The following is a 22,522-nucleotide window of genomic DNA, read 5'->3' as shown; positions in this document are numbered from 1 at the left end:
GGTCCTATAGCCTGTTTCTCAGTAGCTAACAAAACACTGCAGACTGATGTGTTATGAACCATTTATTTACTCCATTTATACCCTACCTTTCTCCCCTATTGTTATTATTTATTTGATGATTTATATACCGCCCTCCCAGGGAACAAGCTCAAGGCTGTGAACAACATTTAAACATAACACATTAAAAATATAACAGTAGAATGAGATTTAAACTAAGATTAAATCTTTGTAAACAATGTCAACATCAACCAGACTAACATTATATCACTCAATTCTCTTAGAAGTAGATTTCAATCTGGAGGTGGCTTTGATTGGGGGGTGGGGGGTTCAATAGATGTTGTCTGCTTCACTGGCCCCAACCAAAAGCCTGGGATCCAAAGCAGCTTATATCATTCTCACTTCCATTTCATACTCACAAGAACCCTATAAGGTTATAGTAACAGCAGGTTAAAGTAATAAAAACCCCACTATATAACCAAAGACCTGGTGGAAGATCTCCATCTTGCAGGACATGAGGAACCAAGAAAGTTCCTGCAGGACCCTCAGCTCTTCTGGGAGCTCATTTTATCAGGTCAGGGCCAGGACCAAAAATGCCCTGGCCTTGGTTGAGGCCAGGTGAACCTCTCTTAGTAAGGGAACCACCAACAAGTTAGTACCTGCAAAGTGTAAGGTCCTTCAAGGGGGGAGGGGCATAAGGCAATAGGTGGTGGGTCCCAGATGTCAAAGGGCCTTGAAGATTAAAACCAAAACCTTGAACATGATCCAGGCCACAACTAACAACCAATGCAACTTCCTCAGCAATGGCTGGATAATGGCCCCCTCCAAGGTGTTCCACTGAGTACCCTAGCAACTTTTGTTGTACCAGCTACAATTTTTAGGTCAAGGACAAAGGAAGCCCTGCCTAGAGCAAGTTACAGAAGTCAGTCCTGAAGTTGTGCGGAACACTGTGGCTGGTGAAGGTGGAAAAATGCTAGGCAGACTACTTTCGTGGGTATATATGAGAACTGAGTGACTTAGCCTTGGGGCTTAACATTGTCCTGAATGTTATAATAGCTTGTAACTCAGCAATCTCTCACTCCAGACTGTTTCTGAAATTTCTGTGCAATAAAATGCAAATAAAATGTTTTATTCCAATCTTAGCTGTATTTACGTTTCAGTTACTTATGCTTTTTAACTTGGCCATTCTTGGCAACTAACCTCCCCTACCCAAATGTCACATTTGTGAAAGTTTCAATGTATCAAAACGAGTTTGCATCTACAGATGCCAAGCCTCTCTGTTCTCGCTTCTAAACAGAATCTGTTTGTTAACTCTTATACTTGTATGCTAATTTACTACCATTCACGGCTCTTACTAACCACCTTAATCAAATCTCAGTTATTGCCCAGTTACTTATGCATCTTGACTCTAACTCAACTTCCTGGCAACTAACCCCCATCCTCTCTCATCCTATATGTAATGGTTGGTGAAATTCTGTCTCACTGTATCTGAAAAAGTGTGCTTACACACAAAAGCTTATACTTTGAATAAGCCTTTGTTGGTCTTAAAGGTCCCACTGGACTCTAAATTTGGTCTGTTACCCACTTTAATCTAAAAACAAATTAAATTAATATAAAATACAGTAGTTCCAGCCTTGTGTGTTTAACAATTGGAAAAAACTTACTTTTCATATCCATATTTCTTGTTTTATAAACAAAATAGGTATAGATTTGAGTTGTACGGATGAGAATCTGGTCTCCACTGTATCGTATTGAGCGATACCACCAGGAACCCTAAAAATATTTAAGATGAGTAAAATGGTAGCTATTAATCACAACTGGACACAACCAAATCACTCTTTCGGTTCCAATACCAAAGGAAATGGACACACAAAATTAGAGGGCAAAACAAAAGAGATTACATTTGAGAAGGCCATATCAGGCCACAGGAACACTGCCTGTTTCATTAAAGCCACCACTTCCTTCAAAGGATCAAGATCGTAAGTTCTCACTACTTTACACTTCAGAAAAAGGACCTTCTACATTATATAAATGGGAGACATAGGATGCCAACATACAGGGAATGGGAGAAAATACTGCTAATGAGAATACCAGGCTTCAACTGGAAGGTATCACTCACTCAGGCTTCTACTGGAAGGCATCACTTACTAAGCAGGCTGAAATTGTTTACTTGATGCAAGTGCTATTGTGAAGGCCAATCTCTTTTTACTTTCATTCATGTGCAAACACAAGATGCAGGTCAAAGGCTTATTGCCATTTTTAGTTTTCCAACTATAGCCTCTTGCTTGCCTTCCATATAAAGGCTAAAGTTCTCTACAGGGACCTATTCATACCCTCTGAGCAGTCTTACATATTAGTAACCTGCTCTGTGCTGCAAAGAACCTCAGCAAATAGAGATTTATGAGGACTCAGCAAGCCAATGTTCACTTTCAGTCACACACAGGCATAAGGGGCAAAGTAACATTACCAATGGTTTTAGATGGCTATATGAATGTTGTTCAGGTTTCAACTGTTTTCTGTTCCTGGAAATAAAAACTAAAATCTATATACCAAATGAATGAAACTAAGCTGCTACAAAGCTGATGTATTCATAATGAATTGACCTGATTCAATATGTATATATTAAAATCAAAGATAACTGCTTCTAGGACCTGCAGGGGGAAAATGGCAGTGAGATCAGGGTTTTATGAAACCACACTTAAAGTAATACTTACTACAACTACTGGAAGAATAACCATAAATGCTAATCCATACACCAGCAAAACCTAGGATAGAATGGAAAGAAAATATCCAAAGTGGTCTGAGAAAGTTACAACATAATTATAAATGTTAAATTATCAAAGTCATCATCATTACAGCCATCTGTTCGGATAAAGGGTACAACCACGAAGCAGTAAGAAAAATTCCAGAAACCTACAAGTATAACTTGTAGTGGTGGGTAATAAATTTAACAACAACAAACCATAGCAGCAATTCCAAAGCAAAGACTTGCAACTTCATTATGTTACAGTCCTGACACTACTTTTATAAGCATGGTGGCACCTACACTAGAGGATACCCTTCTTGTTCTTGCAGTGAGCTGTTACCATTTTGGGAGAAGTTGAAAATGGGGCTGCAGTTAATCACAAGGAACATGGGATAACAAACAGAACTGGAAGCAGATTGTTAGGAAAGAATTTCCTCACTCCATGTTAAACTGGCTAGGAGCTCAGAGGTCATTTTCTTCATGCCTCGCAGATGCTGCTAATGTCAGTGCTACAGAACAGCTCCTATAAGTTATCATGGACTAATCACAGTCAGATTAGATTGCACTATTCTAGAAGGAAGTAAACAAGCAAGAATGTATGAACCTTCTACAGAATGGCTGATTCCAACTGGGCCCAGTTCATGTACTTCTCACAGTTTGCTCTTTAAAGAGAAAGGTCTACCTTCACTTTTTTGCATGCACGATCTTCTTTCCATAAATGGCCATGACCTGTATGCTCACACACAATCTGTATCGCAGCTTTCAGCTCGATGGCTAGTTTGGCAGTGAACACTGTGTTAACTTACCAAAATAGAATTCTCCTGATCCACAATCCAAGCTGGCAATGCAATCCCAAATCTTGTAACTGCAAAGAACAGAAAAGTCATGAAATGGCAAGTCAGTAGAATTACATAAATTCATTTAGTTAAAGAAACAGTATATATTGTGTTTTTAAATTTTCTAGTACTTTTTTTTTGTAAGTTCCCTTAACTGTAATTTAACTTACTAAATTTTTGTAAGTTCCCTTAATTGTAATTTAACTTACTAAAATTTAGCTGTGTACAATAATGCATTTAAGTGATCAAATTCATAAACCAAAATTTGAGAAAATTTACCATCCTGGATCTCTTTGGACTACTACTGAGTCCAGTGTAACAAAATGGACCAATTACTGAGTTGGGATACTGTATCCCTGTTTCAAGATGATGCAAATAACTCTGGCCCTGTTGCTTTTTCCCAATCTTAAAGGACCTCAATTGGTTGTATCAAACAAAAATACATCATATTTAAAGTCTACAATAATCCAAATGCAAAAGTAATAATACAAGAATCAGGACAAGAGCTGAGCATTTCAAAACAGCTACAGTAACTTATATCATTAAAAGCCAACCTTCCGGCCCATCAGGATTGCCGTATTCTTGCCAATTATTTCGAGCTTCTTCATCAGTTAAACTAACAAGAGGGGAGGGAAAAAGCATGTTAGAAATCCCATTATTTTTCTTCTATATCTGATCCTACTGCTTGCTATTCCTTAGAACACAGCATGATATTGCAAAGCCAGCATATAAAGCAAAGCTAAGAATCAGGGTGCAAGCTTTTCATTAAAGGCCTAACATTAAATTTGGTCAATAGTGACCTCTGCTGGCCACTGTTGCAATCAAAATGGCACACACAGAAATCGCAGTTTTATGTTAGCTATTAAGATAACATATGTGCCTCAATGAACCAAAAAGTTTGCATGGCTTTCCAGATGGTTATTCTCAACAAACCAAAAAGAAGCTTACCAGTAAAGAATTAGGCTGATGAAATTTTTGAACCAATTTATCCAACCAATTTATATAAACCATATATATCATTGTGTATCATTTGTCCTGCATATTGTTTGGGGTTTTACAAAACTGATGATACTAGTGAAAACTGCAGTGTTAAAAAGCAAGAAAGGAGGGGAGAGATGAACACAGAATCAGTGAAATAAAGACATGCACCGCAAGGAACGCTCTGTCCCTAGCTTTGAATTCCACAGCTTTAAGCATCTTATTACAATGGTCATTTTCAGATTTCCCAGTGTTTGTTTATCACAGACAAACACTTGGCTGGTCAAGCTCATGCTTCCCTTTCCTCCCTCTCACCTGGAAATGGGATGTGAGTCAAGCCCTAATTTTGGAAGTCTTCATTCTAATCCCAGTGTATTATGAAGCCCAAATGAGGGTACCTGGACAAAGTGGAATGTGTTTCTTCGACACAAACTGTGATCCTAAAGTGCAGCTTAATCCTCATTTGTGTACACTGATGGCTGCACCACTACTTCTTCTTAAATTACTTATACATAAGAAAAACATGCATGGCTCAAACCACCTGAAGAGCCCTTTAAACCTATGACAAAATACACATCTGGAAGTTCATGTTTTGTCCTGATATCTCAAATGGGGGGGGGAGAATTTAAGTCTTTATGTAACTATTAAATCTGCTAGAAGATGAAGATATGATGCTTTAGAAACTGTTTAGCAGCCTACTTTTAAGTCTTGCAAAAGCATCTCATCCTGGTTTAGGATGAAATATACCAAAAACACAAGTCATAACTTGGACTAGCACTGCAACAACTGCTGATGTCAGTAGGTTTAAGATCAGGATGTCAGCCTTTAGAGATGACTTATTCTTCCATTAACTGCCAGTTTTGCTTCTAGTGCCAAGAACTTACGCAGCATGAGCCTTAACAATCCGCATGAACATAACTTCATCACCTCCTTTATCTGGATGGTATTTCAGCGAAAGCAAACGGTATTGTTTTTTAATTTCTGACACAGTCGCTCCCTATAAAATAAACTTTCGCATTAGTTATAATATACACACTATGACATGTTCTACCATACCACCCCCCTGCCGAGCTTTGCAAGAACCATGGTTTAGATATCTCCATCCACCTTGAGCACTGCACACTAAAAATGTGCCTTTCTAAAGTTCAAGATTTGATTAAACCCAACAAGAAAGGAACAAACAATGCTTCTTTTCAGTTGTTGCTGTTACTGAATATGTTATAATGTGCCATTGTTCCTTACAGGTAAATAAGGAACTGATCCTTTTAAAGCTTCAGAATTGGATTCGGATTACAATGCTGCAGTATAAGAATGCTTTCTTCACACAATTCAAGAAACAACATATTCCCCTCCCTCAAATCCCAATAACTAATAGCCATGAGCTGGCCTCCATGTGCCTAGCCAAATCCATACAACAGGGCCAAAGGTATACAAGTCAGCTGCATAGAAAAATCTTAGTTAAACCACACATAAAAAAGGTTGGAGAGGAAGAGAAAAAAGTTCTAAATGTGCAGATTTCATGTACACAAAATGCAACCCCTCAAAATGGTGCACAAACATGCAGAAGTCATCTTGATCTGAGAGCCAGTTTGGTGTAGTGATTCTGCACTCTTCCACATGCAGCCAGCTGGGTGACCTTGGGCTTGCCACAGCACTGATAAAGCTGTTCTGACTGAGCAGTGATATCAGGGCTCTCTCAGCCTCACCCACCCCACAGGGTGTCTATTGTGGGGAGAGGAAAGGGAAGGCAAATGTAAGCCGCTTTGATACTCCTTCGGGTAGAGAAAAGCAGCATGTAAGAACCAACTCTTCTTCTTCAATGGCCATGACTGCCAGGAAGCAGCAGTAAACCAGGGAATGGGGAAGTGACAAACCACTAGTTAGCAAACTCTAGGCTAAAGGGGGCTGCAAGACAGAAGGGGAAAGCCTATGGAGACAGCTGGCAGTGAAAGGGAGGGGACTGTGATCACACACCTCCAAATCTTAATTAATTCTTTCTTATCTTAATTCTGAATAACTTTTCAAAAAATATCTGCACTATATAGCAGAGTGACATATTAATTGAGGTGGGGAACTATGTTGGTCTGAGCCTGGGGTACAAGTTTAAAGGTGCCACTGGATTCAAACTTAGTTCTATTATACAGTAATGCTTGTTTTTTCATGACTGTTTTACATTACACAAATGCTACTCGGAAAGTATGAAACTCTGTATACCCCAAATTTTAAGATGCTCAGAGAAAAAAACAAGTGTTTTACTTCTTGCTATGCATTACATGCAAGAAAACAAAGAATTTCACATCTCCTTCATCTCCCCCGTCATTTTGTATAAGCACGTGTAAATTTATATCAAACAAATCATTTAAAAAGTTAATGATGTTACTTACTGGGTCTAAATTTAATACTTCGTATGGGTTGTATTCTTGATATTCTCTGTCGGTTTTGGACACTTTGTAAGCAAGGAACAGAAGGAGTGCCCATCCAGCAAGCAAAATTATTTTCCTGAAGTTGAAAAATAAAGCGTTTCCCAACATTTAAGAATTCAAAAATAATTTATGCAACAACTGCATACTGACATTTGAAGGAACCTGGTTACCCACAGACAACAGTGTCATAAAAAATATGGACTGCACAAGACAACCAAAGCAGGTTGACAATAATGAAAAACCTATGATGTAAGAATCTCTGTCACAAGGTGACTTATTGTCCTCTGTGATTATACGATACGATGATGCAATTTTTGTGTGGAACAGAGTTCTGAAACCAATGACCGAGTGAATGTTTGTATACAAACTGTCCTGATTAGTTAACCAATGCAAAATTTAAGATCTGCTGTCTATGTATTCCAACAATCTAATTCATTTGTATTCCTTTTCAAATTCCCTACCTTAAGAGAATCAATTTCATATGTCCACCAAGGAGTCCTCTCTATATACCTGCAGTGGCAACCCTACCTATGTATGAGTTCACGCAGAGAGCCAGCCAGGTTTATCTGTCCTTACCATAGCTACATAGAAATTAAGATAACAGCCTATAATTCATTTAACATTCCCAAACAGGTATAATTCATCTAACAATCCCAAACAAGGGAATACCAGTTGTGGTATGTCTGTCATTCCTATCCTTGTCAGATAACACTCTCAAGGAACCCTGGGACCTTGCAAAATGCAGCGTGAATAACACGACTTTAAAAGTAATCATAGACTGCTTGCTAGAATTTGGAATTCTCTACAGTGATAATTACATGAAACAGAACTCTGGAAGTCACTAGTTCCTTTACAGCTATGACCTCTACAAATCTACTATGATCTACCAATGGACCCTGGGTAATAATTTGGCAATTAAATTACATTCCCAGTGTAAGATTAAACTGTTCTTTTAAAATAGATCAAGGAAAGAAGCAAAACTAAATTATGTATACTTACTTTATAGTGGGAATTATATTCTGCTGGGGTTTTAATAATCGCAAACGATACCACAGGCATCTTCCATAGACTTTTCTTAGATTCTTTAAACGAATTTGCTCTGAAAGAGAGAGAGAGTTTTAAAATCTGGTAGCAACAAAACATTTCCTCAAATCTGAAATGTTTCTGCATCAAACCTTTAAAAACCCTTTGTCACTCTGACAATGAATACCAAAATGTCATCCAAGACTGTCAGCTTCAATAGCAGGCTTGCAGAAGAGATGGTGCGGTTGACATGTGAAATATGCAATAACGTATTTTTCTCTCTGCAGCAGCCTATGTATCATTTGCCTTTCAAAAAGGGAAAAGCGTCTTCAAAAGTCATCATGAATATAAACACAGCACATGTACATTAAGTTGAATAAAACAAAATGTGATACTGAAGACTTACGAACTGAAGTATAACTTCCAGAGCTACAAACTCTGCTTATCTGTGCATAGTGCAAAAAGCTAGGTCCTGATGCTCCAGATGTACTCAGTTTTCTTATGATTATATGTGCAAAGAGAGGGTCTTAGTAGATGTTTAACTAGGGAACTAGGGAAAACAAAATCCAATTTTAAAGATGAGATTGTTTTATTTGATCAACAAAACATACTGTGAAGTATAATTTTCTAAGCAAAGTTCTTAAAGCTAACGCCTTTTGTTCCTTTCATTGCTTTTTAACGGCAGGCAAATAGAAGACAAATATCCTTATTAGCATGATATTAAATGCAGTCATTAAACAAATCATACTTCTCAGACTATTACAACATACCACTATCCTTCAGGTCCCGTTTTGAATTGACATTCCAGCCCTAAATAAATGTATGTACACTACTCAAGTATTCTAATATGATGTTTCTAATTACATGCACTCAGAGCCTTAGCACTAATGAAAACACCACACCAGTTTAGTTACAACTAGATCAAGCTACTGACTATGCCCTGGTGCACAAATTCTCTCTACTATCCCTTCACTCAGATTTTGCATTATGTCTGAGGAAAGATGTGGTCCTATGTTCTCATCGCTTTCATCCCTAGTTAGGAGCCTGCTAAAGCACTTGCTTTAGGAAGCTGGGATAAATTATAAATATATGATAAAATGAAACTTTCCTTTGACCTCACCCAAGCATCCCTGCATTTAAAACACACAATGAATTAAAAGTTATGCTTGCAGTCAATATTGCCTTCTCTGGTGATTGCAATATATACTGTACCTAAATTACTACATCTTGTCTTCCAATTAAAAATATTAACTTTACTTTTAAAAGGGAGTTCAAGATAGACTTTCTCAATGCATCATGTATGAGGTTCTGTTAATTTTCAAAGTGGACCCAATTCAAGAGTTTACACTTAAACTGCATTTTTCACTTCCATAACTGAGTTTTAACACTATTTATTGTTGTTTCAAAAGTGCAAGTCTCTGGTCATTCCCTCTTATAGAAAATCCAGGATGTCCCTGATTCTTGGACGAATGAAGTCTACCTTTTTTCAATGACTCCTTCCAGGTACAGCTGTGTATTCAAGCTGTGGATCTATGTATGGAGGCTAGTATGGTGTTAATGACATCCATGCTGTAGCCCGCTTTCATATTAAATGCCCTCTCATCTACACATCATTAACTTCAGCCAATCCGGATGTGGATGCCAGATGGGGCTCTGGTGAAGCATGTCAGCTGATCCTGGCAGGGTGAGCGGAGGCTTCTCCATCATCTGGAGGATAGTGGAGAACCATGGCCTCCTTGATCGGGATGGGGCTACTAGTGGTATCTATGCATACTGTTGATTGATCTTTCAAATAAGCTTTGAGATGACAGGTATTGAAGGGAAGGCACAGAGTAGTCCCTCCACTCAATCTGATGTTAAGATGTTTGTCATCTCTGCTTTTGTATGAAGAAACCTGGAGTAGAAGCATCCCACTCGGTGATTGCTGTGTACTGTGAACAGGTCTACTACTGGCTGGCCAAAGTGGCTCACAATAAAGGAGAAGACTTCCGTTTCTGGGGACCACTCCTCTTCTTGGATGGTTCGGTGGCTCAGCCAATCTGCTCGATCCATGACTGTGCTCGATCAGAATTGACAAGAGGTTTTTCTGAGGCCCATAACAATGTTTTGGTAATTTTCTGTATAATAACCTGGAGCTGCCTTGCTTGTTCACGTATGACTTGACTCCAATGTTGAGGATGTGCTATGGAGACTCTTAGTTCCTGAAGTGTTGCAGTGCCAATCAAATCACCTGAAGGTCCAATATGTCCAATAAGAGAAACCTCTAATGAGACCCATAATCCATGTGCTGTCATTCCATCCAGAACCATGCCGCAACCCTTCAGATTTGTACCTGTGAAGATCTGAAGTTCCTCACTGACTGAGTAAAATCTTCCTTGTTTGAGGTTCTTTTTTTTACTTTGGTCTACCAATGCAGTCGTTCTTGACCTTCTGGGGAATTTTTAACAATGCATCTTGCTTCCTGGTAATTTGAGACTAAAAAGATTTGAGGAATTGCTGGAAACACTGCAAGTGCATTTTGCCCCATTGAATAGTGTCCATGCTAGCAATAAGTAGACTCATGAAGCTTGTAGGTGCATTAAAGACAAAGATCTCCTTATTATCACTGTCAACATGTCTTTGGTCTTTTTGATTTTCTTGCCTGTAAACATAAACTGGTTTGGGGTCATACCTCTTTGCACTTCAAAAGTGTTCCAACTTTTAGGAACGTATAAGACAGCTCTACTGCAAATTTACCATGAAACTGAAACTCTGAAGACAGTCAATTATTTCCTGTGTGTCCAGAGTAGCTTGTTTTCTGGAACCCGATTGTCTGATATGTCAAAATACTAGTGTATGATTAAACCCGTTGAAGAATTTCAGGTCCAATATCGGTCACCAGTCCCCATTTTTCTCTGAAATGGTGAAAAAGATGAAATAGACACCCTGGCCATATTTCTTGTTCCAGTACTGGCTCCATAGCTTTAATTTGCAAGAAATGTTTGATGACTTGCAGAGTTTTGCAGATGTAGAGATGATAGGAAATAATCATGTAGGAAGGTAAAAATTCTACTTTTTAACTTTGAGAGGTTGTCCGCAAGTCCATCTGAGGGCTGTTTCACACTTATTTGAATAACTGCAGATTCCCCCACACAGAGACACTAGCACCTTCTGCAAGTCATACCTTGGATGATTTGTTCTCCTAGTCTGATCTCCCCTGTCTTTTATTTCACCACGTCAAGCCACCGGCCTGGGAGCCCCTGGAAGCCACGCGCAGCGCGGCTGCCGGGAGCTCCCTGCCCTCATGGCAGCAGAACACCACAAACCGCCGAGGAGCCGCCGGAAACCAAAAAGCCGCCGAGGACCCATGTCAGGAGCCGTGGAGGTGCCGCCAAGGAGCTGCCGCAGCCCAGTATGCCACGCCTGGCGGGGGCTCCCTGGCCGGCGGCCTGACGCGCCAAGAGGCGCGAAGTACCTCTCGCCACGTCTGGCCGCCGTCCTGGGAGCCCCCGGCAGCTGCTGTTTAACATTTACTCTTGTTACAGTACATACATGTTACAGTACATACATCAACTACATAATTCTAATATTGGTTTAAATCCAGTGAAAAACAGGCATAGCCAGAGCTGGTCTTTCCTTGCCTTCTATAAGCACCCTACTGTATGTCTCATAACCTCTTTTAGGGGGGCGGAAGAGCCTCAGAAAATGCACCATGACACTGGATGCTGCAGCAAAAAGAGGGACATGTAAAACCACTTCCTCCATGTTCTGTTGGCAGCTTGCATCAGTTGATTTTACCTGATTCTGCCTTCTCAATACATTACCCTCCTATCATGGTACATTTTGTCAGTGAGGCTCTCTTACCCCCCCCCCCACACACACACACACTAAAAGTGTTTATGGAACAAATACAAGACAGGGAAAGATCCATCCCACTAATTCCTTCTGCTAGCTTTTCTGCTGGATCCAACACAAATGCCTGCTACATGAGAAGCATGCAATTTGATGTTTAAGTTTTCTCAGTCCATCCAATTCACCAAAGGTAGTTTGGCTAGATCAGCAACTCAGTGAATCTAAAATGGGTTAAGCTACAGTCACTTGGTTCAGGTATACCCAGAAGAGGTCCCAGAGAAATAATTCTGCAAGCCAAGCTATATGGCAGCAATCTACTTTCACACTGATTTTCGGAAGTTAAAATGTCACAGTAGTTTGGTTCTAGTATACAGCAGCACACAGCTATTTTGTTGAGATCATCCTAGGCTTTTTTGCAAACCAAACATGTACATTCTTGGAGTTTGTTGCTAACTGTAGCAGCTGCTTCTCACAATCATCAACTACATATATAAATATAATACCTGAGGATGCAGGCTAATGAAGTGTGGCTGCTGGGAGAGGTTCATACTTAAAATTTACTACACATTTGTGGGGAAATTAAAGAGTCCAACTGTTTGCCAAGAATCAACCAACAGTTCTAATTCAGAACCCAGGATACATACATCACTTGATGACTGCACCAGAACAACTTATTGCTGAAGGATTACAATAAGCATCTAAAAATTGGGCTAATAGTGGTCCTCTGCATCTAAAGTCATAAAATGTTTCCAAAAACATAACCAAGAGAGTGCAGGAAGGGGATAAGTACTCTTATTTCAGTATACAATTGACAACCTGTAGAACCACTAAACAAACCTTTGAAGAAATCAGAGAAAGAACTCAAATCTAAGAGATAGATGAATAGACAGACAAGGTTTGTTTCCTCATGTATGCCACTATAAATACCTTAGAATCCATTCATTTTAGTCAGTCAGAAAAGGGGACAAGTGAAAACATCTATTAAGCCCCACTCTACACTATCCTCACGTAATTCAAAATTTGTCAAATAGACAAATGCCCAACCACAGTCAAAACAGAATGAGCTTGACCTTGCACACACACACCCAATTTGGCCCATTAACCGCCTTTATTTCACAGCTGAAGCAGGGTACATCTTTGCACCCCAACTCAGCTGGGAAGGGGGAAAGAATTACCAGATCACAGGAGCTGCACAATTGTTGTCACATCAATGCAACAGAATAAAGGGGAGGGGGTGGCATCAGGAGTAAGTGGCAAAGGGATAGGGCATGTGGATGCCACAGTACACACTCCACTCACAGCTGCTTCAATTGCAGAGAGTGTCTGAAGGACCATAAGCTGGAAAAAATGTTGAGTTTTGAATGATATTGCAGTATGGCAAACTTTTGCTCTGTGTAATTACGTAGTGCTTTCAAAGTATTACCTACCCTGAGCCTTCAGGCTGGAATCCTGTCAATAATAAATGGATAAAATAAAATATCAAACTTACAATTTGCAAACACCCCGCACAACCAGGACTATGAAAAGTTATATGGATGCATACAGAGAAGCACATCAAAACAGAAATAAACGTGTATTTTACTATCTTAACACACGCTTTTGAATTCAACTCTTGCACACCTTCCTCTCACACTTCTCTTTCTCTCTCCCTAACATACAAGTTCATGATTAGTGATGTGCGCCTTGGCTCAGCCACTGGGAGATCACCGAAGACCAAGGCAGCACTAGGAGGCCAGCGCCACGGCATAAAAAGGCGGCTGCATGCTCTGCACCTGACTATGGCCGGCGCCACCCTCTTTTCCGCACCATGGTGCTGGCCTTTTACGCGCGTCAGGCTATGGTGAGCACTGAGGCAGCCGAGCCAGGGCACACATCCCTATGATCATATTAGATTTAAAGGGGACAAGTCAAGGTTAATCAGAAAGCACTTGTCACAATCAAATTATTTTCCAATCTACACCCTCTGCACTATGCAGGACACTCACAACCCTATCGCTCATCCACTGTAACCTGCCACCCCCTTGAACCTTCACAGAATCAGCCTCTCCGTCAGATGGCTATCCAGCCTCTGTTTGAAAATTTCCAGAAATGGAGAACCCACCACCTCCCGAGGAAGCCTGTTCCACTGAGAAACCGCTCTAACTATCAGGAACTTCTGGATTTTTAGACAGAATTTCTTTTGAATTAATTTCATCCCATTGGTTCTGGTCTGTCCCTCCGGGGCAAGAGCAAACAACTCTTCTCCATCCTCTATAGGGCACCCTTTTAAATACTTGAAGATGGTTATCAAATCTCCTCTCAGTCATCTCCTCTCCAGGCTAAAAAGACCAAGCTCCCCCAATCTTTTTTCATATGTCTTGTTCTCCAAACCCCTCACCATCTTTGCTGGCCTCCTCTGGACACACTCCAGTTTGTCTACATCCCTCCTCAACTGGGGTGCCCAAAACTGAACACAGTACTCCAAGTGACACCAAACCAGAGGAGTATAAAGTGGCACCTCCCATGATCTGGACAAGATACTCGGTTTGATACAGCCCAAAACCCCATTTGCCTTTTTAGCCAGCAATATGAAATATTACAGATGCACTGGGACACCAATATGGCAATAATAAATCCAAATAGAGTTGTCTCTCTTCACTTTCAGATGTTTTTAAATTCTTACTTCATATAAGTCCCAATGCGTGCTGGCTTTGTCAATGGACATATTATTAGTGTTTCATACAAACTTCATATAAGCAAATACTTGTCTCTTGAACATTTTATGGCACTATGGAACCAAATTGGTTAAACAACCCCCAAACAACAATTCAACAGAAAAAAAGGGAAATTCTATCAGGTCCATATTAATCTCTAATCAACATCTCAATGAAATCACTGGAAGCGGTTGTCCAGGGATTTGTAGGAAACTAGTACTAAAACATGTAGGTGACATCAAGTTATATTTCTCCTTAACAGCTGAGTCAGGTAGTTCTGGGGAAGTCCTGAATAAGTGAGTGGAGAAGGTAATAGGGATGGTTTAGAACCAATTCAGGCCAAGCACTACTGAAGTCTGTAGGTCAATGGAGAACCTGTTCAGGGATTGAAGAGTAAGCCTGTCTCGAAGGGCTTGTACATCCCCTTGGAGGAACAGGTTCATATGATGAGGATGCTGTTTGATCATGGTTTATGGTTGAAAGCTCATGTCTTCTCAGTGGCATGTAGCATCTTTTATAATGTTCAGCTAATACTCTGGTGTAGAGGAGTGCCTTCCACTTTAGCTTTTGCAAAAAAAAACCCAAAACATATCCATTCCAAAATGTTTCTCTGTTGGAAAAGGGACAGGAAACAGAAGAGAAGTTAATTGCTGGCTAGTATTCCCTCATCCAGGCAGTGGCTTTCACAAGTTATACAAATGCTTCTAAGCCAATGGAGATCAAAAGCTATCTCACACCCTGGCAGGAATTTAACACCTAGGGAAGACAGAAATGTGGGAATGCCAATTGCTAGACTGTATCTCTTCCTGGGAAGAAGAGAAAGAGGACTGGCACAAGGAGGAGTGGACAAACAGAGGAGATGACACAAGGGAAACAAGGTCCATCTTGGCTGACTCCATCTGGGGATAACTTGCAACAAGGAGCCCTTTCACCTGAGCTCCATCTTGATGGCTGCCTTTTTCGCATGGTGCCAACAATAGACAGCCAGCCAAGACAAAGACTCAAGGTAATGGATGACTAATAGAATGCTGTAACCTTAAGAGCAAATAACCTATCCTAGAGCAGCAACAGGCAGGGTATGTCTAGACTCTAAAGCAGCTTTCCTCAACTTTTTTACCACTGAGAAACTCCTGAAACATTCTTCACACTTTGAGGAACCCCAGAACTGATGCGATCATGCTAAATATCGTTGGGAAGCATAGCTGTCTACACACCCACTTAGGGACTCTCCCCTTCCCAACCCAGGCCAATCACTGGCCATTGGAGCAGGGCGGGTCAACATGATCATATTTTATCATATCACCCAATAAACATTTAACAAATTTAAACAATATATTAAAAATTAATTAACTCTCACCCATTTGGGAAACCCTCCCAAGGCTGTCAAAAAACCCTGGTTGAGAAAGCATGCTCTAAAGGGGCCGGTGTGGCTGCTGTGAATGCTTCGGGGGTGGGGCAGCCACCGCTTCAGCCCCTTGCGCTTTGTGCAGAGGCTGCCTTGGCCCCTGGGACTGATGCGGCTGCTGCCTCAGCCTCAGGGACAGGACAACCACTGCCTGGGCCCAGCAGGTCGTTCAATAGCTGCCCAGGCCCCAGCACAGCTGCTGGCTCGGCCTTCCAACTTCTGGTTCACTTCATGGGCGGGACAAAGGACGTCACACTTTCGTGTGACGAGGCGTGCCAGAAGATGAGTCCCACATCAATATCAATAATAAGATATAAACAGGGTTTGATACAAACGGCCGCATGAGGCGGCATGGTGGGACCTTAGGGCTGCAGACTTTCTGGATTAGCATGGTTGACATAACATTAAGTACCTTAAGTGCGCCTCCCCTGCTTGGATGGAGGTCAGCTTACAGCTATGCCTGCGGCCAGGAATTTGAGAGTGATCTTTGTTGCCTCCCTATCTATGGAGGCTGGGATCACGAAGGTAACCCAACTGGCATTTTACTATGTATGCCAAGCTAGGCTGCTAGCGCCCTATCTGTATCTGGAACATTTGGCCACAGCGATCCATGCAATGGTCACTTCCAGACTATACTTCTGTAACTTGCTCTATGTGGGCCTTCCCTTGTCTCTGACTTGGAAATTCCAGTTGGTGCAAAATGCGGCTGCTAAGATCCTCACAAGATCATCTTGGAGGGCCCATGTCCAGCCTATGCTGAGGCAGCTATATTGGTTACCAATTGGCTCCCGGAACAGGTTCAAGGTTTTGGTTCTTACCTTTTAAGGCTATCTGTGGCCTGGGTCCCGCTTATCTGAGGGACCGCTTGTCTCCTTATGCCCCTCGCAGGGCTTTGTGTTCTGCAGGCAGGAGCCTGCTAGTTGTGTCTGGCACCCAGGAGTTTCGCCTGGCCTTGACTAGAGCCAGGGCTTTTTCAGTCCTGGCCCCGACCTGGTGGAATGAGCTCCAAGAGCTGAGGGCCCTGACTGAGCTGTCAGCATTCCACAGGGCCTGCAAAACAGAGGACTTTCACCAGGCATTTGGTTGAGGCCAGGCTAGAGAGATCTGGTCCCTCCCTGATAGGCCCCTGTATAGGCTTGGTGGAGGCATATGCCTGTCATCTGTTCATGGCCATCTATCCTGAGGGTGATGGTGGTTTTTCTGTGGACTTCTGGGGCCTGTTGTCATCGGTCAGGGGTGGGTGGGGGGAAGAGAATAGTTATGTCTTCCGCCATTACTGTTGATGGCAATTGTTGTTTGTTTTTTATGTGATTTTATGTTTTTATTGTAATTGTCCATGTGGACCTCGTTGTGAATTGCCATGAGCCAACTGTTTGGGAGTGGCGGTCGATAAATATGTGCATAAATAAATAAAATAAAAATAAAATTTACAACAAGGGCAAAAGTCCAGTCCAGTTACAACAAAACATTTGGCAGGATTCTCTAATAACCCAAGTGATTATATTAGATGGCATTCTGCTGGATAACATTTTATTTGTAATATATATGGCAAGTCAGTTCAATATGTAGATACCAGAATGAAATACAGTACACACTAGGGAAAGAGACATCAGGGGGAAACCTCTGCTTCTATGCCCTGCTACTAGCAATCCAGACAAACTGTTTGGTCACTGTGTGATTTTCTATTCTTATAATGTGAGAGACAGGATGCTGGACTAGGTGGACTATTGGTCTGATCCAGCAGGAGTCTTCTTATGTTCTTCTTTTTAAAGACGGAAGATAAATGAAAAATGGGATACAATGCAATATCTGCCTTGAAGACTGAGAATACTACAATGAGAGATGGCATGTACATGCAGGGAACATTCTGCACCTCATGGATGGATCAGCCACACTTGGCTGAAAGGGAGAAAGGCAATATAGTGCCTGATCAGAAGGCCAGGGGGGGGGGGAGAGAATCACAATGAAATATGATATACACGTTTACATATAGTTCTTCGCTGGAAGCCTGAACAGCTGTTTGCCTCTATACCTGATTTCAAAGGAGGTGGAGAAAGGGGAAACACAAGCTACTTTGCATATTGAGACGGTGATGTGGATATTCAGGATGCAATTCTACATTTAGGTAGAATATGAGCCCAAACCTACCATCTGTTTCCAAGAAACCAGAAGCAAGTGAGGCCTCTCAAACACTAAGATTTTAAGTTACCCTTGAAAACGTGCGTATGATTTCATTCTAAACGCTGCATAAAACTTACAACTTCAAGGAGAGTGCTGACAAATTGGAAAGCTTCAGAAGAAAATCTGAAGAATGGCAAATTATCATGAAGTTATAGGGGAATAAGGGGATCAGTGTTAAAGATGAAACTGGTTTATCTGGAAATAATGCTCTGGTGTAGTGATTAAGGGCAGTGGACCTGGGTCTGAATCTCCACTCCTCCATATGCAGGCAGCTAGGTGACATTGGGTCAGTTGCAGTTCTCTCAGAGCTCTATCAGCTTCATACCTCACAGCATGTCTATTGTGGGGAGAGGAAGAGTAGACAACTGAAAGCTGCTCTGAAACTCCTTCAGATAGTAAAAAGTAGGGTACAGAAAAACACAACCATCTTCTCTTCTCTCTCTTTAGATACAAGTTCCCCAGCCACGTTTCAGAATACTGGACTATTCCCAACCAGTTCTAAGAAAGTCTTACAAACCAACACTCCTTCAGACTCCACTAATGAATTACAAAAAAAAAACCCTTAATACTGTAACACAGAAAAGAGTTTCAAACTTGGGAAGCAGATTTGACCTCCTTTTGGAGGGGACAGTGAAATTATTTATAATAGCTAAAATTTTCTGCTCAGTCATGTGCTAACCCCACTCCCCTCTCACTACTAATATCGCAACACTTTATTTCTATTTTGTTTTGTAGTAGGCATCTCATAGGTTGAATTTATAATGTTATTATAATGGAATATGACAGGGTACACAAATCACATGAATGTGTTCCAACTATGACAGTATCAAAAGTATCCAGCTGAGAAAATATCACCCATGTTACAATAGCCTTCTGAAAATCCTTGGGGAAACAGCTATACGTGTGCTTCTGTTGCTAACTTATTTAATCTAACCTCACTACCTCTGTAAGCAGAGGTACAAAAATCTACATGCCCAGGAGCATTTAAAAATTAAACTACGCTCCTAGACATAACCAAGAGTTCTACCTACTATCAGGTTCTTCCAATAATTTCAAAGGCTTCTCAGTATTTCAAGAGCATTTGTAGGGCTCCTACATATTTTCTAAATATAAATGAAATGAGTCTCCCAATGTATAACTTTAAAAGCCACTCCATATGGTATGGTGCCTTTCCCTGAATGTTTTCTGCCAAAAATCATCCCGACTTTACTCAGTGGATCAGGAGGAAAAGTGCAATACTACAGAACTTCCTTGAATCTTCCAAGATGGCAGCAGCAAAGTAATTTTTTCACCATCACTAAATGCTTAGAGCCTTCATTATTCCCCTTGTAAATGCCAACAGAGGTCAACGGCAATCGCAAATAACACACTACACTCGATCTTAGCCAAACAAAGCTAAAATTTGTGGATTTCAGCCCAGACTAGCCCTGTCTTATCAGGTCTTGAAAACTAAGCAGGGTCAGGAGATTAACTTCAGAGGCAGAATGGCAATCTTTCTCTTTGCCTTGAAAATCTTATGGGGTCACCATAAAGGGACTGCCCCTTGACTTCACCTTCCATCACCACCGTATCAAGGTGAGCACACAAGATGTCATATTTAGGATGACAGGATGGTCACCAAGAAATTGCACAATAGAATTATCTGGTGATGCCACTGGATGGAAGTTAACAATGACTATAGGTTACACTCAGCTGCAAGGAAATATTTCATGGTAAAGGAACAATGTGAGAAAAGATGGTGTGATAGCTGATGCTACTGACTGTACCAAGGATTAGGAAAAACACTATCTTGGGGTTCCAAAAGATATGGATATCAAGTAGGAGAAAAACCAGTGTAAGTCAGTAGCTAACTACAATCAGTGTAAGTCAGAACAATCTTATGAGTTCTGCAAACAGGTATCCAGGGGTCCCATAACTGAGCAAGTTACAGACTGTGGCTAACAATCTAATTCTAATGATGAACATTCATATTTTTAACACTGAAACAGTTTTCTTGAAGGATGGTAAGGCTGGGTAGCCTGAGCAAGGCTGTTAATAAGATGCTTTGGAGGTCATTAATTCATAGTTGCCCTAAACTGGAAATGTCTTAATGGCACTTAACACACACATGTTGTTGTTATGTGCGAAGTCGTGTCCGACCCATCGCGACCCCATGGACAATGATCCTCCAGGCCTTCCTGTCCTCCACCATTCCCCGGAGTCCATTTAAGTTTGTAACACACACATACATGGTTACATACACAACTCACCCACCTAAGAACTGACACTCCTGAGAGATTCACTGAAGCTATGGGGATCTTCATGAGGCTACAACCTGCTGTCTACATTCAGTCACCTAATAATAATGATCGATTGCTAGATGTGTGATAATCACAATATGGGAGACTATAAAGTTTCTTCTTTAGAGAGATAAAAGGAGCTGGTATTTTGTACCCCACCTTTCACTACCCGAAGGAGTCCCAAAGGAGTTTACAAACTTCCCTCTCCCTGCAACAGACACTCTGTGAGGGAGGTGGTGCTGAGAGACTTCAAACAGATCTGCTCTGTGAGAACAGCCCTAAGGAAACAGCTGGCTGCCTGTGGAGGAGTGGGGAATCAAACCCCGTTCTCCAGATTAGAGTCCACCATGCCCGTGTTAAGGGACAAACTCACTTTAACAACAGATGGAAGAGATGATGATTTTTCCTCCTAGGAAAATCAGCACAAAGCACGCCCAGCAACGATCGGGTAGGCAGCGTCAGTCAAACCTAATAGGACTTTCCAAACCATGGCTGCTTCCAAACACGCAGCATCTCGGGCTGCTTTCACGCATACAGCACTATAAATATCGATGAACAGCCTGTCCCCAAAGCAAACGCCTGCACTGGCTTCCCATACGCAGCTAAAGATTCCAAGAAGCGCCGCTGTCCATGACCAACAATCCCACGTGGCGCAGCACACCGGCGGCGGAGGGGGCCGGAGAAAAGGGTGGCTGTGGGCCCCCGCTAGAGAGGGTCCGCGCGCCCAACTGGCGGGACCACCCCCGAGAGGCGCGAGGCAGGCGGAGACAGGGCGCGGGGGCGCGGGAGTCGTCGACAGGCCGCCAAGGCCGAGAGACCCCCGGGCCTGCCTGCGCAGAGGGGTCCGCGCTCTCCAGGTCGGTCGGCCGGTCAGCCGGCAGGGGACACGGGAGGGACGGGGAACTCACCGGCGTGCTGGTCCCGCGGCCACAAGTAGTAGGTGGCGGGGATGACGATGAGGGCGACGAAGCTGGTGAGGAAGTAGAAGAAGGTGTTGCCGCTGTCATCGTACTGAAACTGCTGCCCCGCCATGGTGGCTCCCTCGCCCCGCCCCCTCCACGGCCAGCCCGGCCCCGGCCTCGCGAGAACAGACACCGGCGCCGCCGCAGGAGAAGCCGGACCCTGCCCCGCCCTTTCCGCTTCCTCCCGGGCCCCCGCCTCTGGGCCAACTTCGGCCTCGGGCAGCGCCGGCGCGGACAGGTAGGGAGACGTGTCACTGCGCAGGAACCCCCGCAGCCGTTGTGACGTCACGCGCGCTTCCGGTTCCTTGCCCAGGCTGGGATCGGATTGGCCTCGCCGGGTTATTTTCTCCGCCCACGTACGGAGGTGGAGCGCGCGCACGCGCAACAGGGGCCAGTGCTGCTCTGGCACGCGCCCTGTGGTCCTCAGACCCGCGCGACCTCTGCCTGGCCTTTGCTCTGCCGCTGGCGACTGAGCCCGGCGACGCCGGCGGCCTTGGAAGGCTGCGACTCTGGCGCTACGAGACCCCAAGGTCCGTCCATTTTGACACGAGATTGGAAGGCCTCCTCGTCAAGGAAGTGCGGGCGTGATGAAGAACGAACAACGACCACGCGGCGGATTATGACAGTCCGCTGCTGCTTTCATTTCTCGGGATCTTTAGTCCGGCTCCCCATGCTAAGGCGCCCCCCCCCCCATGGCTGATGTGAATCCTACCGGCCTCTGCTGGCGGGTCCGGAAAATGGTCTTGTTTGAACCACCTATGATACAATCGTCCCCACGGACTCTTTCTAGAAGATGTCAGGTGGGTAGCCGAGTTGGAAGGAAGCAGCAGAACAACGTCCGAGCCCAGAAGCACCTTGAAGGCCAACAAAGTCTTACCTTAAATAAAACTTGGGGCCATTCTGCACAGCGTTAATGTTGCTTGAAGTATTACCATTGTGTAACGCCACCTATTTTTTGTTATTCACAACGTACACAATGTGCAACACTCCCGCAAAAATCGCTTCACTGTAAAAAACCGCTAGACTTTTGAGAACAACCTGCAATACATCCGAAAAAGACATGTGCGTTCTCAGTATAGTGGTAGCAAGCATGTTTCTCCCTAAGCTCTCGCACCCAAACTTCCGGCATCGTGATTGCCATTTTTTCCCCTTAAACCGGCAAAAGCAA

General features: G+C 42.6%; 1 protein-coding gene across 2 annotated transcripts in view; it reads right to left on the bottom strand.

Moving 5' to 3' along the window:
• Positions 1 to 21,508, bottom strand: part of SEC63 (SEC63 protein translocation regulator) — a 38,983-nt gene extending 17,475 nt beyond the window's left edge. Inside the window, exons 1-8 of one of the 2 annotated variants that reach the window (XM_077302641.1) lie at positions 21,301 to 21,508; positions 7,980 to 8,079; positions 6,942 to 7,056; positions 5,442 to 5,554; positions 4,134 to 4,195; positions 3,550 to 3,608; positions 2,712 to 2,762; positions 1,662 to 1,770 (exon numbers count right to left, since the gene is read on the bottom strand). In XM_077302641.1, the coding sequence (XP_077158756.1) occupies positions 1,662 to 1,770; positions 2,712 to 2,762; positions 3,550 to 3,608; positions 4,134 to 4,195; positions 5,442 to 5,554; positions 6,942 to 7,056; positions 7,980 to 8,079; positions 21,301 to 21,424 (733 nt within the window). In that variant the 5' untranslated portion in view covers positions 21,425 to 21,508. The remainder of the gene's footprint in view (positions 1 to 1,661; positions 1,771 to 2,711; positions 2,763 to 3,549; positions 3,609 to 4,133; positions 4,196 to 5,441; positions 5,555 to 6,941; positions 7,057 to 7,979; positions 8,080 to 21,300) is intronic. The other variant, XM_077302636.1, reaches the window with a different exon arrangement.
• Positions 21,509 to 22,522: the final 1,014 nt, after the last annotated feature.

This window comes from Paroedura picta, chromosome 1, assembly GCF_049243985.1.
Source record: "Paroedura picta isolate Pp20150507F chromosome 1, Ppicta_v3.0, whole genome shotgun sequence".
Taxonomy (NCBI): domain Eukaryota; kingdom Metazoa; phylum Chordata; class Lepidosauria; order Squamata; family Gekkonidae; genus Paroedura; species Paroedura picta.
This window is presented reverse-complemented; position numbering and strand designations above follow the sequence as displayed.